An 18,518-nucleotide genomic window follows, 5' to 3' on the forward strand; every position below is an offset into this window, starting at 1 on the left:
AAAGGCCCTTTTCTTGCTATGTTTGCTACCATCGTCATGGGATACCTTTAACACATCCATAAGTAATTTTGCATCAATTGGCAAGCTAGTTTTCAGCGATGTTGCAAGTGTGTTGCTCACTTAGGAGATTCAACGTCAATCTCTTGATACTAGTGGGCATGGTGATGTGTATGTGGCTAGTGACAATCATGATAAGCAAAGGTAGCATGGTCGTAGCCGCGGTCGTTCACAGGATGACAAGCAAGATCGTAACAAGAGTCGCGACAAAGACCTGCAAAATGTTGAGTGTTACTATTGCCATAAAAAGGGACACTTGAAGAAAGATTGCCGCGCAATGCAGCGTGATAAGGGCAAAAAGAAAGCAAAGTTTGACAAACATAAAAGCAGTGTGAAAATCGAAGAGCTTAATGTGGTTGAGTATCTAGCCATTGAGACAAGTTTCTGACGTGTCAAATGACGTGCTGATTTTCACATCGGATTTGAGTCCTAATGCATTGTTAGCTCATGACGAGTGCTATGTGTAAAATTGGATTCCTCACAAGGAGTGGTTTTTTACATACACTGCCACACATGGCAAGGTGAAGCTAGGAAATTCTTATGAGCTTGATATATGCAGCGTGGGTAGCATCAAGTTTTTTATGCGTAATGGCACTGAGTTTATGCTGTACAATGTCAGACATGTACCCAAATTGACAAAGATTTTGATGTCAGTTGGACAGCTGGATGATTTGGGTTACACTACCATATATGCTCATGGTTCTTGGATCATTAAGAAGGGAAATCTGGTCATGCTTAAAGGCCAGAATTCTGGCTCATTGTACTCACTTTATGTCTCTTTCGTGAAAGATAATTCTATTTATGTAGTTGAGCTGCCATCTACAGAGTTGTGGCATAGTCGGCTAGGACATATGAGTCAAAAGGGAATGAAAGTCTTGTAGCGTTCTAGTTATATCCTTGTATTAGATTACTCTAACTTCTCTCTATGTGAGATTGTATCTATGGAAAATAGACTAGGTTGACATCGACGCCTTTGGACAAGGAGTCAGGAAGTTCTCTAGATCTCGTTTCTAGCGACTTCGGTGGACCTATGCCAGTCAAGTCTCTAGGGGAGCGTTATACTTCCTAACATTCATAGACGACTCTACTAGAAAGGTCTGGATTTATCTCTTGAAGCAAAAGAGTGACGTCTTTAGTGTCTTTCAAAAGTTCTTAGCATTGGTAGAGAACCAATCGGATAAAAAGCTTAAAGCTTTGCGCAGTAACAATGGAGGTGCTCTCCTCCGAGTTCAAGGAATTTTGTAGTAAAAGAGGTATTAGAAGATAGTTTACCACGTCTTACACACCCACCCAAAATGGTGTGTCTGAGAGAATAAATAGAATCATTCAAGAACGGGTCACTTCTATGTTGTCTACGACCAATTTAACTCAAATTTTTTGGGGAGAAGCTATTATGACGGCTGCTTACTTGATCAATCAATCATCAGTACACTGTTAGCGAATATGACTTAGCTAAGTAGATAATTGAGTAGTTTACTTAATGGAGAGATATAATTTTGACACATGAGCGCTTATAGAGTAGAGAGAGAGAGAGAGAGAGAGGGAGAGAGAGAGATCACACAATATACGTAGTTCACCCAATGTGGGCTATGTCCACGGGAAAGTAACCACTCAATGGCTTTAGTACTTCAAAACAAGAAGTAGATTACAAAGGGACTATACCCTTTTGGAGCTCCCGCCTTGCTCACCACTTCACGTTCAGGAATATTCCAAGGCCATGAAAATTTTGGTTTTTGGCGAGTGATTTTTCTACATGCATGATGGCTTCTCCTCATAAACGGGGTCTTACAAATGTGCGTTTTTAATAAAAAAAAATTACGAGGGGTAAATCAAGCTCCATACTTAACAATCTCCCACTTGGAGACTGATCTCCAAACCAAACCTGTGACTGCTTTCCATCTCGACTTCTTATCCTTCAATGCCGATTGAAGATGAGAAAAAGCTCAACTTCTCCTTGTTGACCACTTTTGTAAACATGTCTGCAGGATTTTCACTTGTATGCATCTTTCCTAGCTTTAGTTGTCCCTCTTTCAAAAAGAGTGCGTATAAAGTGATATCTCACCTCAATGTGCTTTGTCCTTGAATAAAAGGCTGAATTCTTCACAAGGTGGATAGCACTTTGGCTATCACTGTACAAGACACAATTGTCTTGCTTGTATTTAAACTCTTCTAAGAATGTGTGAAGCCACAAAATTTCTTTTATTGCCTTTGTCATTGCTACATACTCTGCTTCCGTGGTAGAAAGTGAGACCACTTTTTGTAGCTTTGAAGCCCAGCTTACTGTTGTGCCTCCAGTTGTGAAGACATAGCTAGTAGTACTCCTTTGAGTATCTTTGTCATCTGACATATTTGCATCAACGTACCATTGAAAAAAAATATCAGTGCTTCCAAAATACAAATCATTTTTTGTTTTCCCTTTTAGATACTTAAGTATCCACTTTTAGATACTTAAGTATCCACTTCACAGCTTGCGAGTGGTCTTTACCTGGATTGTCCATGAATCTACTTACAACTCTCACTGCATGTGCAATGTCTGGCCTTGCCCAAACCATAGCATACATTGGAGAACCTACCATTGCAACATATGGAACTTTAGACATATAGGCTATCATTGCAACCTACCATTGCAACATATGGAACTTTAGACATATAGGCTATCTCCTCTTGTGTCTTTGGACACATATCTTTGGTTAGTTTAAAGTGATCAGTCAAAGGTGTAGAAATCAATTTTGCATCTTGCATTGCAAACCTTTCTAGTACCTGCTTGATATAATCCTTTTGAGATAGCTTTAATGTCTTTTTTGTCCTATCCCTTGATATCTTTATACCAAGTATCCTCTTTGCAAGATCTAAATATTTCATGAAAAAAGATTTAGACAACTCCTCTTTTAGGTCTTTGATTTCCTGCGTGTTAGCACTTGCAATCAACATGTCATCAACAACATACAACATTAGGATGATGAACTTCCCATTTTCCCAAATTATTTGTATAACCGCAGTAATCCGAGTTCATCTTGTGAATCCATGATCCAACATCCATCGATCAAACTTCAAGTACCATTATCTTGATGCTTGGTTTAAACCACACAAACTTTTCTTTAATCTGCAAATCATTTTTTCCTTACCTTTTACTTCATATCTCTTTGGTTGAAGCATGTAAATTTCCTTCTAAGGGAATGCCATATTTACATCTATTTGCCACAAGCTTGACACAACCCTAATTGAGTTCATTTTTACAATAGGAATAAATATTTCATTGAAATCAACACCTTTCTTTTGAGAAAACCCTTTGACCACAAGCCTGGGCTTGTACCTTTTCTTCCCACATTCTTTTATCTTCAGCTTATACACCCATTTGTTCTGCAGTTTCCACTTACCTTTAGGCAACTCAACCAACTCCCATTTTTGTAATGATTCCATATCCACTTGCATGCTCTTCAACCATTCTTCTTTGGATTTGTGATGCATAGATTCTTTGTATGATTCCGGATCTCCAGAATATGAGATCAAGAGATGGTTGAAAGAAAAAACGAACCTTTCTGGAGGTCTACTTGCTCTTGTAGATCTTTGGGGAATAGGTTGAGGCTCCTCATTTGATTGAGGTTGTTTCACATTGTCACCGTTTGCAGTCCTTGAGTCTTCACCGTCCTCAAGCTGCATATACTCATCATCAATTTTTTTTGTTTGTTTTCTTTTCAAGTAATCGTTGTATATATTTTGTTCATTAAAAATTACATCCCTACTTTTAAAGATTTTACCATCTTCAGGATTCCATAGGCGATACCCAAAGTCACCTTCTCCATAGCCAATGAAGAAACACTTTTTGGACTTTACATCTAGCTTTGACCTTAGGCTTCTATCTATGTGCATATCCTGCCATCCATAGCTCTGATCTATGATCTAAAAAGATGGGTATGCTCCATAAATTGAGCACTACGCACCTATACATTGACATCCACTTGGGCCATTTGTCCCCAGTTGCCCTTCCCGATAAGAATCTGCAACGTAGTGCACCTTCAAACTCAAATATCTTCCGTAGCTCGGTTTGATGAGCCGTCTGGACGTGCTCCTTCAACAACTCAAGCTCTACATTTCTAGGCCCAAAGACTACACCTTGAACCTCCTTCATATGCTCCTCAAATTAGTCTCTTTTGCAGCCTTCTTTGGCCTATAAGCTGCATCAGCCATACATTTGGGCTGCTACCTACCTGCCCAAGATCTTTGTAGCTGTCGTAGCCCTTTGCCATGCTTCTGCTAGCCTGCATATACCTACCCATGCCATCTTCTATGGTCGACCAACTTTGGCTGCACCATCATTGCCCACCCCCTAGTTGAGCATCTATGCTGAACCCAAAAAGAGCTTTATTCCACTACAAACTGCGAACACTAGCACAGACTATGAGAAAACCAGAACCATATCTACATAGTCTTATTCTGTCTACTGCCAAACCTTTAAGTGGGTTGCCCCACCCCCTGCATCACATAGCTTCCTCCTGGATCAAACACCTGCCATTGGTGTCTTCCAGCCATATGGAACTGTTCACCATACTATTGTTCCCCAGCACATAGCCCATCAAAAGTAAATAAGCTACCCATAGCCTGGCTTCAACTCTCCATGCATCTCTCGAAAAACAAGCATCCACTCCATACCAAGCAACATTAAGCATACCACCATCCAAAAAACATGTACCTGACACCAAGCTCAAACACATGTCTGCCCCTCCCTCCCAACCAAATAAAGTGGAGGCCTCAACCATAGACCCTTGCATCTAATGAACCAACCACCACATAGGTGTATCTACCATCATATTTATCAACCATATCTCACATACCTTCAATGAAAGCAATGCCACTGCCTAAGATTCTCCTTTCTCCACCACTAGACATGTCTACTACATCAAAATCTCCACCTCTTTTGGCAACACAACCTCCTCCTTGGCCACACACTCGATTCCAACATCATCGAGCTCCTCCTCATCAACCGGCCCTTCAAGGTCGATCATCACCACCTTCTTATCAGCTTCAACCACTTGCTCTTCAATTATCTCTTCTACTGCTGCATCATGCTTCGCCAAGGAAGAGAGAAACTTGTTCTCTATTGCATCATCCTCGTCTTCCTCCATAGGCACTACTACTCTATCCTTCCTGGAAAAACTCTGCACCTGTTGCACCACCTTGGCACATTCCACCACCACTTTCATCTGCATAGCCACTAGCATGGCACCACACACTAATTTTACCTGCATACCATCATCTATAGACATGGACCACTCCACTTGGTCTTCATCATACATCTCGGCTTGCTCTATTCCCTGCTCTTCTTGCACATGGGCTACTACCATATCATCAAACACATCATAAGGCAGTTTTACCTTTACCAGATCAGGTTTGTTAGACTCCGTTGCCTTTCCATAGGATGTGGACTAATCCGCTCTATCCTCCTTGTTTGTCTCCCAACAACTTGAGCTTGTATCTTCATCATCACCAACATCATATACCGACTCGTATCAGCGTCTTCATCCGCTTGCTGCTCCAAAAAGCTTGACCATCACCATGGCTTTGCTCACTTTCTTCATCGGCTTTTGAACCCTCGGTATTTGCAATTCGATTGCACTCTACTACCTTTCATGCAAATTTTTCACAAGAAAAGGCTTACCTCTTTAATCCGCATTAGAACCTTCACATCTGCTACCGCTTTTGCCTCCTGGTCCGCTTCAACATGGAGCTTCTCTTCGTTGACAATCTCGTTCACCCGCGGCACATGCACATCACAAACCAAAAATCTCCAAGGAACATAACCAACATTAGGTCTTACCTCAATAGGCTATGCACTTTGAACAATTGGAACGACCTTTGGCGGACCAAAGAACACTTCACTGCCTCCACAACAGGCACATAATCTGCTTGCTTCAAGATGCCTAGCTCCAGCTTCTGCTTTACCTTTCTGCTCTTCATCTTGACCAAATAGACCATGTCTTCATATGTATCAGCACTGTTGGGATGGGGGAAATGGGAACACACACAGTACACAAACTAGATGCCTCTCTATAGCCCAACAGATATCCAACACCCCAAACAACTCAAAAACATACATGCACGCACACTTTCTTCTACAACTTGCACTGAACAACCTTGCTTACTAGCAACTTAGGCTACACACAGTCGCACTTACTGACACACACACCAATGCACCCATATCTGCAAACACACTCACACCGAGAGGCCTCGCACGCCTTGATCGCACACAAAACCACACTCAATGTGCAACCACAGTCACTCTCTCCCTCTTTGTGTGCACTCACACGCAACATGTCTGGAGCCAACGCTACCACGTACTCATTGCACAAGGCAAGAAGGACAAGATGATTATAGCCCAACCATGAAAAAAAATAACCATAGATATGTTCCGTATCATCAATAGCTGAACACAATGATGGCGACGGTCATATACATTTTTTGGAGTGTTTTGGCTTCATCCACACATGGAGCACCTTCCCCTAGCTTGTGGCATCCCTCACGTCTCGTGTCAATCTTCCGTCTTGTCCTTTCACGGCCACTATCGCTTTTTGGCATCCTTCTCTTCTTGCTTCCCTTACCTTGGCCGAGCTTCAATGTGGCACAACTCTCCAAACTCTCAGCTTCTACTCCCACAGGTTTCCCCCATGCTCTTGGCGGCTATGCACAGCCCAAGAACCCCCCCCCCCCCCCCCCCCCCCCCAAAGGTTGGCGCCCTTCACCCAGCATCTGTATCATGCCCCTTGGCCTTGTACTCCCACCTCCACTCGCTGCAGTACTTGGGTGGCCTTCTTTCTCTGCCTATAGCGCAGCCAACTCCCTCAAGCTCTTGATGTCTCGGCACAATTCCTGAAGCCGACTGTGTGGCGCCCCTCTAGCGGCCCACCTCCTGTAGCTCTCGGCCTCTGTCAGCCCGCCACCTCTCGCTGCCTCACCTGCAGTGCCGCCTTCTTGCTTTTGCTTCAGGCCCCTGACGGCCTTCCAAAAACCCCCTGCAGATCCCTCCGGGTCCTCCCTGTAAGCTACCCCCCATGCATGCAATGGCGGCCCTCCTTTTACGTGCCATGCAGCCCGTCACTTTCTCCTCCTCAGGAGCTCCTCCTTTTCTCCTCTTTACTGTAGCACTGCCCGCAGCCCCTCCTACAGCTCCTCCCCACCTCTGCCTACTACCGATATGGCACTCCCCTCATGCTCTCCCTCTGTAAACTGCGCCACCCCATGGCGGTCCTCTTCCTTTGATGGGCTGCAGCCCTGGCGGCCCTCCTCACAGATGCAGTCCCCGTCACCTTTTCCCTCGGGCTCGCCCCTTCGCTTCTGGCTGCCTCCTCCTCATGCAACTGGCCCCGTCCATGCACCAACCCACAGATGGTGCCCCCCTTCTTGCTCACCACCTGGCCTTCTCCATGCACTCAAACACTTGGCGCTCCTTTCCCATACCTGGCTCTTCTTTCCTGCAGTTCGTTTTCTTTTTTTCCTTTAATTAATAACTTTAAAATACCTTGGGCTTGGCCCCCTTTCACACGGTCCCTACTACCGACCATATTCCCCCAACACCCATGGCAGGGCCTCAATGTCGAGGACCAAAAAAGTTCACGCAATGCTCCTTCACCTGCTGAGAAAATGCTAGTCGATTTGAATAGTGCTTCCATTGAGAAGGCAGCAGGGCCGCATACCGAACATCCAAAAAACTAAGCCACCATAATTATGGCCCTGCTTGACAATGGTCTTCAAGCACAAGGTAGCTTTGGTGTACATATCACGGCAACACTTCGCGACGATTTCCATTGAGCTTCAACACTTTGAAGCCTCACAACCTGGCAAAGCTTCGGAACGGCCTTCGATCAACTTCGAGCCACGTTTAGCATACACATCAGGATCAAGCTTGCCGCTATCGGCATCTGGCGCATCGACTCCACTGCTTCGACCTGTATCTACATGATTCCATAGCGAAGCTATAGCCATTATTCTGGACCGACATAACTCAGGTGTACCACCATCTTCCACCTTTTCTCTAATCCTCGGATGCAAGCACTCTAGCAACTTCGACAACTTCAAATATTGGTTGCTTTTGACCCCAGTAGCAGCCTCTAGCTGCTTCCAATAGGCTTCAAATTGCTCAATGAAAATAGAAAAATCCTTACATCCTGACGTACCGCCTTTAGCTTTGCACCAACTTCTTCCGGCGTAATCACCTCTTGAAACCACTCCAGAAATTGACTTTGCAACCTCTGCCATGATCCTCGATCATTGCTCTTTAAACCATCAAACCAAATCTTGGCTCATCCTCGCATCAACAGCGGCACCGTCTGTAGCTTTTCCGCATCCGTCAACATATGCATCGACAATAGCCATAACTCAAAATCTGCTAACCAATCCTTGGGACCTTCAAGGCCATAAATATGGGGCCAAAACCTGGCTCCACCAATTCTACCAACTTCAAACTTGACCACCGAACACTTTGACCATCAGTCGGAACACACGCAGCACACAACACAATGCCTCACAATAGGCAAGGGTATACACAGTGCCCCAATCCACTAGAGTTCACCTTCAAAACTCAACACTAAATTGACTTTATTCCTCTAAAATGGGGGGGGGGAGGGGGGGGTCGACTTTATTCCTCTAAAATTGGGGGGCCCAACGGGCGCGGGAACCGGCCATTTTGAGCGCTTGCCACATCATCAACTTTCAGCACACGCCGCCCGTAGGCACCAGTCAGAACCGTTGCTGCCTTGACCAGCTAACGCACCACATGTGCTACCTAAAATTGCCGAGGTCCGCCACTGTAGACGCCCGCGCAGCACCACCTCCATATCCATGCCAAGGGGGAGCTCCCCTCTCCCTTCCACGTTTGTTTAATGGGCTGACGGGGCCAGCCTTATACTCTTCATGCTGAGCACCGCGTTGCGCATACGGGATCTCTCCCTGCCATGTGTCGTCTCATGAGAGCCCCCCCCCCCCCCCCCCCCCCCAAGTCTCAAAAAAATCCAAAAACACTTTAATAAAACCTCATTGGGTACCCTCCAATTTCCAAGCTTTGCCATTTGTGGCTCCGATGTCGGATCGCCAAGCCGCAAGGCCCGCCAAGACTTCACTATGTCGACTTGAAACCCCCCGACTCTTGCCTCACTTCAAGATTCCGCAAGGCCCGCCAAGACTTCACTATGTCGACTTGAAACCCCTCGACTCTTGCCTCACTTCAAGATTCCCCAAGACCCCGAACCGAGGCTACAAAAAGTGAGAAAATCATCTGTAGCCAACTATGAGCAACTGCACGCGAACTTTTCGACTTCTATATCTTTCGGCTCTGGGCTCCGTTTGACGAGCAGTCAGTTGCTATTAGCTCCATACACTGCATGGCACCTTCTCAAACTCTGTCGAAGCTCAAAAAATGCCAGATGGCACGACTCTTCATGTGGTCAGGTGGACACCAACCCGACAATTATTATTATTTATCTTTTTTATTAGAAAAATTAGAAGAATAATATAAATCCAATTTAAAATATAAAAAATCAAGCCTCAATTAACAAAACACACGTAAATATCATACTTGGCCGTATTTTTGTGGATTGCTCCATTTTACTTGCTTTTTTGGCTCCAAAAAAAACACAAAATAAGTACAAATTACAAATCTTTTGACTTTTTTGATGATATATACACTATGTAGACACACCTAGGAGTTATTGTATTTTATGTTCCTTAGTGTCTATTTTTAGAAGGGCATATTAAGTGGATTTTGTAGAAAAATGACACATTAACATATAAACACCTAATTGACTCTTCAAACATTGCCTTTTTTAAAGCTATTTTCATGTAGGTGAGCCCACATTCAAAATGCCTTTCCCCTCCTACTTGAAGTCCTGTGTAGTCTGGGTAGTGTTGTGTATGGGTTGAAAAATTGTGTCTATGCACAACATGAATTGATTCTACCATGCTTGTGATATCCATGCATTGCAAAACACTATGTGGTACAAGAGGAGGATCTTGAACAAATTGATTGTTCAAGTGTTTCTGATGTTGAGGATTTCTGCTTGTTATTTCTCTTAAACAAAGTAGCAACCAAGCATGTTCTATGATATTAAATTTGCGAGCACCTATCTTAGTCTTATCAATCAATCGATTGAGAGATTGGCTATTGCTTTAACTGTAGAATTGTCAGTTTTCGAAGCTTTGGCACCCACTTATAGGTCGACTTGATTGATGTCCTTGCTTCTGGCCTATTCTTTGGCTTGTAAATCCATCTGATTGTAGGTGACTGCACTTTGTGTTTTCTTTTTTAAGTAAATGTTGGTTTTTGAGGCTTATATGTAGCCTAGTTGCTATTGGAATAGATTATGGGTACCAAAATTTGTTTAGGGATGGATTAAAGTTGAGCTTTCGGCACCCAATATTGATAGGTTCCTTGCATGGATATTTGGTGGATTTAAAATCGTGCAGACAGGGTAATCCATGCACTAGAAGGTTGAAATTGATCATACACAAAGTTGGAACAAATTCCTTGTGACACGCTTTCACTTTGGCTAACCATTATTCCAAGGGTTGTATAGAGGCCTTCTTGTAAGTGGAATAGCTTATTGCATTGATCTTAGCACATGTATCTACTAAGGCATTGACTCTAACTCCATCTTTCAATGTCACCGTGATTATCATGTCAAGTTCATCCAACCATTCACAAGTAGATTCACAAATCCCACTTCCTATAACAACAAAGCTAATTGAGCAATTGACTATGTATCAATGTTAGCAAGAAGATTATACCAAAAAATAAAGATGAAATTCTACTCTTGTGTATCAACCCTGAAGAACATGCCAACTATTTGAATCAAGCTCATACAATTGTAGTTAGGATCCATTTTGCAGAATACCAAACCTTGAGGAGACTTACATGGTTGGGGGTTTATTGGCCAACTATGAAATGTGTTGTTCACACTTATGTATAACAATGCTCCCAATGCAAAAAGAGGCTAACCATACTTCATGCTATTTATTCCAAATATCCATTGTACCAAAATGGAGAAAATATTTGGTCGAGCACTTGAAAAAATATGTAAATTCTTGAAGATATCAATAGCTAAGACTATGTGCTAACGAAGATGAATATATTCCTATCTTAGAGCAAGCACATGTAGGTGTAGCATGAGGTCATTTTTTCCATGAAACCACGGCTAGAGCAATACTAATGGCTGGCATATGGTAGTTAGCTTTGTTTTTTGATGCCAAGTAATTTGTAAGATGATGTAATGGTTGCCAAAGGGTTAAAATGCCAACCCAAATGGATAGCATGATAGTACGACCAATGATGGGAGCAAGGGAATTTGTAAAATGGATAATTGACTTTGTTGGTCCTATACAACCACCCGCCTACAAATGCCAAGCATAATATATTATTGTAGCCATAGAATATATGACTAATTGGGCTAAACCAAGAGCCACAAGGAAGAATGATGCATGAACCATGGGTGCAATTTGATATGAATGTGTATTCACAAGATATGGACTTTGATTCGGAACTGTTAAGTGATCAAGGTACACATTTTTTCAATGAGCTGATAGTAAGTTTTCTAAATGGCTTTATGGTTATCGATAACAAATATGTGCCATATCATCCTTAAGCTAATGGCCAAATAGAGCATACAAACAAAATCCTTAGCTCAGTGCTCACAAAATTTGTGAGCTTTGAACGCACTAATTGGGAGATGAATCTTCATTTAGCTTTTTGGGCTTATAGGGTTTTGTACAAAACAAATTTAAATGCTACACCTGTCAATCTAGTCTATGGACTTGATGCAATACTACCCATGGATTTCTACTTCCAATACTTCGGAGTTGCAAATGAACTAGAGTGGACGTGTCATGAACTATCTGAATGTTTAGAGAACCTTGAACAATTAGATGAGCAGAGGCTGGCAATCATATCGATTGACCAAAATCTTCAAGCAAGGAGATCTTTGTGTTGGTATATTCCTTAAAATAGCACATTCCAAAATTTAAGAAAAATGGGCATGGCCCAGTTGTTGCTGAAAGTGTTTCACCAAGCGAGGCTATTAAGTTAGCCACTTTAGATGGAGAAGTCATGGACAATTGAAAAAGTGGATATCGATTACATAAATAAATTTTTCCACTAACCAATGAATTGCTAGAACAAAGGCATGTAGCAAAAGAACATAGGATCAAGTGTCAATATGCCATTGATGAAGCTTAAGAAGAGGCTCGCATTCGAGTCTTGAAGAGAAAGACATCAATGCGACCAACCCAAGAACTTATGCTAGTGAACACATTACAAGTTCAAGCTCTACACTTTACTCGTGTTAGAAAAAGATGAGGTAGAAACACATTTGGTCATTAAAGTGACCACGTCCTCAAACCATCTTGGTATCATCTCTATGGAGAAGATAAGCTTCTGGAAAATTGTCATCAACTCCTTTGAGAGGTTTCCCTGAGGTGGTCCTTGATAAATGATCATATCTTTGATGTGTGGTGCCCTTCTTAACCTCTTCTTAACAACCACTATAAAGTCAAAATCCGATCAGATGATGAACCATTTCATTATTCTACTTGTGTTATATGGTTTATTGACTAGATAGAGTAGTGTCTATTGGTGATCCACAAAGAACACAAACTTATTCGGTCGCCAATAAGTAATGTCTGAACTTTTTGATAGTATAAATCATTCCAATGTCCCTCTTTCTATTGTGGTTTAATTATTTTTAGCTGTGTTCAATTGCATGCTTGCATAGAAGATAGGAAAATCCATAAATCTCTCTCCTAGTTGTGCTAATATACTATCAATAGAAAAATTAGGAACATCAACATGCACATGAAAAACTTTATTCCAATCGAGATTTTTCAAGATTGGAGTTGAGGAAAAAGGTTGCTTAAGATTTTGAAAAGACTCTTTACATTCTTCAATCCAGACAAATTGTGTGATCAAGCCATACATGGGTTTGGCAATTACAGTGTACATGTAGATGAACCTTCAGGAGTATCCATAATGTTCCATAAAAACTTAAACTTCCTTAAAACTCATATGTCTAGGCATTCTTTAGGATAGCAATCCCTGTTGATTTAGTCAATAGTATAAATAATACCATGTTAGCTTTCAACAAGTAGTAAATATGTGCACAAGCTTTCACCTAATAATTAAATTAAACTAATCTCTTTGTTTGGGTTGTAGTATATGTATTCAACTATTGATTTATCATTTGTTACAATTCTCCATCCACTTGATAAGGACTCCAACTATTAGAGGGACATCACAGAGAGGTGAAAAATGACAAGGTATTACTGCAAGCCATTACTTCACTGTAAACATTACAAAATTCCACCTTGATTTTAGGAACTCCATATTGTCCCCATGAACTTAAGAATAGGTGGGAAATGCTCCATTGTCCCCACAAGCCTTGACTCTTGAGGCAGCATTGTTTGAAAATAAATAAGGCATACCAAGCCAAGACTTATGTCAATTAAAGTAGGAGCAAAGGACACATAGCCTAATTATTCCATGGGCTCCATCAAGAAGGTTAAAATTGTAGCATGTTTTGTTAGTGATATCAATGGCCATAATAGATTATTGAAAGAGTTAAACTCGAGTTATTTCTTCTTTTGTCATGAAAAGTCTCTCTAATAATCTCCATGACCTTAAAATTGATTCTAATCCTTGTCTCTTGAACAAGAGATGGCTTTGATAGCAAGCAGCCCTTCACTTTTGAATGCTTCAAGTTTCTATTCATGATCTTGAATAGATATAACTTGCTCTACTCATTCCAACTTTGCCCATAGTCCTTTGAATAGAATCCTTATCTAATGTAGACCTCTATAAGAATCTATCAATTCATCTTTGCCCAACCTTCTTGAACCTTCTCTCATCCAAAAAGTCCTAGCAAGAACGGGTGGAATCACTTCGCAAAACAATTTGTGATCCACTTTCATGTTTCCTTGTGAATTGTCTGGTTGAACTAGGGACCTTTTACTTGAACACAAAAAATAAGTATAGAAACGCTACTTTCTCTTAGTAAAAACGAAAACTAAACATACCAACTTGAAAAATAAACCATCTTTACCTCACTGCTTTGATTCTTCTACTATAGCCTTCATCTCCTTGCTTGAGATTTTCAATATTCTTCAACTTTCTTTCTCTTTGTTTAATCCCAAGCACTATGTTCTTTCTCCTAGCTATATTATACAATAATAATGGTAGGTTCTTTATCTTTTACTTGATTTTTTCAGGTTGATAGTTGAGAGAATCCTCCAGCTATTGCATCAAATGGTTTTATAAATTAAGAATGTCCCTGTTGCTTCAAGATTTTGTATATTAGCCATTCAATGCCATGATCTCCTACAAACCTCATCAATATATAAAGGATAGTTGAAAAAGTCAATGTGCTTCTTTCCCTCTAATCTCATTGCTTGAATGGTAGTAGAAAAAGTTTCAAAATTTGTTGACTTTCAAATCAGGCCCATCTTTCTGGGGTCGGCCTTTCTAATTTCTATGGATGCTTGGAACATGCATTTAGCACCTAGTAGAAACACATCTCCACCACTTAGCACTTACACTCAAGCCTAGCTCTTGGCTATAAATTGCACATCTTTGTACCTATTTTCAACTAGTTCAATAATTAATTTCTACTTTTATTGTCATAATTTTTCATATGTGCTTATAATTGTGTTAATCATAAATGGTACTTTCTTTGATTCTCCATAGCTCTATACCTAACAACGACCACACACACATAATACAAAATGATGTAGGGTCTATCAGATTCCCTCAGGGCCTTGTGTTGTGAGGGAGTCCTAAAAAAGAGTTTTATGCTTTATTAGGCACGGTCTCACACATGCACACTCGCACACATCCCTCTATTGAGCAAGAGACTAGTGGCTTGATTGTATGGGCTTAAGAAGTGCAAAGTAGGTGGTCAAGAGCCTCACAAAATCTTATGCAAAACACACACATTTGATGCAATGGATGTTGCATTGAGAGAAAAGTAATTTGAGGTGCAAGAGGGGAAATCAACACACTAATGCAATGGAAAAACTCTTTGAATACTAATGATTCCAATTACATTAATCATCTACGACCAACAAAAATTGATGGAATCGAGTGAAAGTGATCCTTTACCTAATCAATATCCAATTAGCCAACAGGATATTGACTCAAGGGACTAAAACCCAAGCACATGTTCACACTTAACCAATGTTCTAATGATTAGTGAGACTAATGCTAATTAAATCCCAATGGATTAGCATATTTTGTTACCCTATATGTGGTAGTGATGTGTCTAAACACACTTATAACCATCAGGGTATTTTCCCTCGCTAAAAGGTTTTTTCCCCAGTGCATTGTATATACGCCCATTATCCTAGGGCTATCTTATTGTGCATTAAGCAATACATTCTCTATTGTGTGTTGTGAGCTTCTTCATCTTCTCTTACCTCTATGTGTTTCCCTACAACCCTTATTCCAACAATTGATATCAGGGGTATAGTCGCCAACAGCACCCATCTACTCACTTTCTCCAATTTGGGTGAGCTTTGATGAGTGTCAGCAGGCCGAGCAACACTTCCAAGTTTTCTCACAATTTTGATTTGGGCTCATTTGGTCTTCATTTCCACTACAGATAGTACTGCAGAGGCAATTTCGTCCTTTTGTGCAAAAAAATTTCCAGTGCAATTTTTTGCAAAATGGGTCCTTACAAAACCCTTTGGGTTGTGATATATAGCATGTGTTAGGCCCGCTTCATTTTCCTCTTCTTTGGCAGTATTTACATCAGGTAGAGTCACTCGCCATGCTTCACAACAACACAAATGTTTTCAAGATGTTTGTTGCTAAGGATAAACTAGATGGGGATTGTTATAGAATTGATATTTTATTATCTATTGCAGCTGACAGGTGGAAAAAGCATCAGCAGATAATGGATTATGCAGAAGGATGTTACATGTTATGTAAATTTGGTTATTCAAGCGCTCTCCTCTTTTCTCTTCTCCTCTCTCTCACCGTGCCGGCGTAGCACTCCGCTCTAGGAGGTGCGCCTGCACGTGCTCTCTCAATCGCTCTCGCTCTCTGTCTTTCTCTGTTCGTGTATCTTGCGATCATGCAACCACGTGATTGTGCCAGGTATGCCGATTAGTCTATTTTATGTTGTTTATTATGTTATTTCGGGTATGTCGTAGGGGATCCACGCATCCGTTTGTAGCAGTGGTATCAGAGCTTAGGATACGCTCCAAAACTAAAGATTTTAACCAATACCAGCTAAGTATTTTGCTTCTTACATTTAGATTCCATTAATTGCTTCAATGTGTAGTTAATGATTTTTTCTGAATTAAAAAGAGTGCTCTCTTTATTGTCATAATATAGTGATTATTAGTATAATTATGCTAATTAAACGTATTAGTAGAATAGGTTAAACTTAATCTATGGCGATACTTGGGAACAAGAAAAGAATAGTACGTGTCATTAGATAGGATGTCACGAAATTAGAATCTCTGAAGGTTCGGCTATGACTCACAACATAGGATAAAAGGTGAGGGAAGTTCGTAATCGACGAGTGAGATCTTAATTAGTAGGGTTTGATATAGTAGTGTGAGGTTTCAATTTTCTAGCTGATAAGTAATCCACCAAATAAATAAATAAATAAATGGCAAGGAGGGAGTAAGCCCCGTTCTGTTGCAAGCGAGAGTGCATGACTGTGGTATAGTCAGCTGCTCCCCCGTATGACGTTCTAGTGGAAAGGGGCTCCACACTTGTCTCAGCCCCAAGTATCCAGCTAACGCCAAATGGAAGGAGGTCTGCCCTTTCAGGCTCACATTTCTATGCAAGGAGGCCTCACCCTCTACAGGCGGCCCCCTAACTGGGGGACTTTCGCTCGGCCCGTCTGCGTAAGCAGGGTGGGAAGCCGAAGCACTCCTCCTTCCTTGCCCTATCTCTCCTAACCATGCAACAAGCATGAACAACCACGACCCACCAATTCTTGGCCTGCCATGTAGCGGTCGAAAACAAACCTGAAGCGCTGCCTTCCTCTTTCCCTGTCATTCACCTAACAAGCAGACAAAGCAGTTGATCTCTCTCTTTCTCATCCTCTCTTTCGTGCCAACCACCCACCTTGTATTGTTCTCAGCTTCTCATATTCACCTACCTGCCATGCAGTGGGCATTTGCCAATCTCCGACTCTCCCTTTCTCTCTTTAGCGTCTACCCAATGACACAGTCTCTCCTTCGCGCGACTCAGTGGCCTCATGCTCTCACACCTAGCAGCCACATACACACATGCACCAACCTAAGCCGCAAACTCTCCAACAACCCCCCTTTTTTTTGGCCAATCTATTACCCACCGCTCCCTTTTTCTCTCGGTCGATTAACGACTTTGAGTCCCCTCTCAGTCGATTAACTTTTCGAGGACGAGGAGAACATAGCGACATCACATGACACAAATTTGCAAAGAAGATCTCGTCGCGAGTAGGATCCGGTATTTCGACTTCATGGACTTGAGGAGAATCAACAGGAAGGTGCAGAAACTCATACGCATCAAGTATATCAAGCGTATGAATGGAGAAAGTGACATTATTTTTGGAAAGCATCGACATGACTGAAGCATGATTACCATTTGCTCCTCGGTTGACTGCTATGGGTGTAGAAGGTGAAGTAGGGAAGTGTCGGGAACCACCATCTGCAAGTGCATCAGATTTGTGGTTGGCAAGAGAATCAACAATTTCAGCTTGCAGGAGATTTTCAGCCCCATTCGAAGAAGGAGCAGCCCGACACATGGATGATATGAGAATGGCAGAGGTACTTGTATCTCCTTGACTCGGCAAGAGAGAGCCTTCGCCAGGGTCTTCAAATACTTGTAGGGATTTAACTTCTGCAACGTCTCCTCTTTGGATGGGCGGGAGGCAGCCCGCAATTGCTCCGTTTATTGAGGGCAAGAGCTGGCCCACTTCATCTCTTTCCAACTGCGCACGCTTAGAGGATGAGGGCGCTTCTTCATCTTGGCAAAGCAGATATTAGGTTGGCTCAGAGGTCGCAGTATTAAACTTCGCATCTTGGCCATCTGAATCTTTGCTTTCTCCACGTGACGGCAGGAGGCTGCTCGCTGCAGTTTGCAGGTTCTCATGAGGCTTAAAGGATGCTCATTTGCTCTTGCCGCTGCTCACTGCCATCGTCGTCGTCATCGTGACATCTGTAATTGATATCATTGCTGATGCTATCAGATACTGCCGCCAACGATTGAGTGACTAGGCTTGTGGATGGTACGTGGGTCCGGGTTCTCATAAGCTGCACCCTCCTGGGTTCTATTCCCGCGTAGATTTTGCATTTTATTCGTCTTCAAGTACACCATCTACAAAGTCCAATTATGTTTGGCATCGAAACAGGTGAGTGGGGATCTCCAAGTAAAAGCTAGCATCTCTGAGCATATCAAACATTCCATGAAAGTTTGTGTGGGGATGATCTCCATG

The 18,518-nt window shown here is 41.9% G+C and overlaps 1 protein-coding gene and 1 non-coding gene across 2 annotated transcripts; both read right to left on the reverse strand.

Moving 5' to 3' along the window:
* Positions 1-7,863: 7,863 nt before the first annotated feature.
* On the reverse strand, positions 7,864-18,004 carry LOC147423475 (uncharacterized). The gene is made up of 4 exons (XM_086501487.1): positions 17,992-18,004; positions 17,397-17,956; positions 8,226-8,300; positions 7,864-8,163 (listed from the first exon to the last, which is right to left on the reverse strand). The coding sequence occupies exons 1-4, from the start codon at positions 18,002-18,004 to the stop codon at positions 7,864-7,866; spliced, it is 948 nt and encodes a 315-aa protein (XP_086357613.1).
* Positions 16,706-16,986, reverse strand: LOC147423476 (RNase MRP). The gene has a single exon (XR_015186704.1).
* Positions 18,005-18,518: the final 514 nt, after the last annotated feature.

The sequence above is a fragment of the Adiantum capillus-veneris genome, chromosome 26 (assembly GCF_014529385.1).
Source record: "Adiantum capillus-veneris isolate H3 chromosome 26, ASM1452938v2, whole genome shotgun sequence".
Taxonomy (NCBI): Eukaryota; Viridiplantae; Streptophyta; class Polypodiopsida; order Polypodiales; family Pteridaceae; genus Adiantum; species Adiantum capillus-veneris.

Excerpts from the sequence above, each read along its gene's own strand:
- LOC147423475 (XM_086501487.1), bottom strand. Across the intron at positions 8,301-17,396 it reads ACCGAGAGAAAAAGGGAGCG|AGGTTGCAAAGTCAATTTCT; the intron begins GTGGGTAATAGA and ends GGATCATGGCAG. Across the intron at positions 8,164-8,225 it reads TTGGTGCAAAGCTAAAGGCG|CTAGAGGCTGCTACTGGGGT; the intron begins GTACGTCAGGAT and ends TATTGGAAGCAG.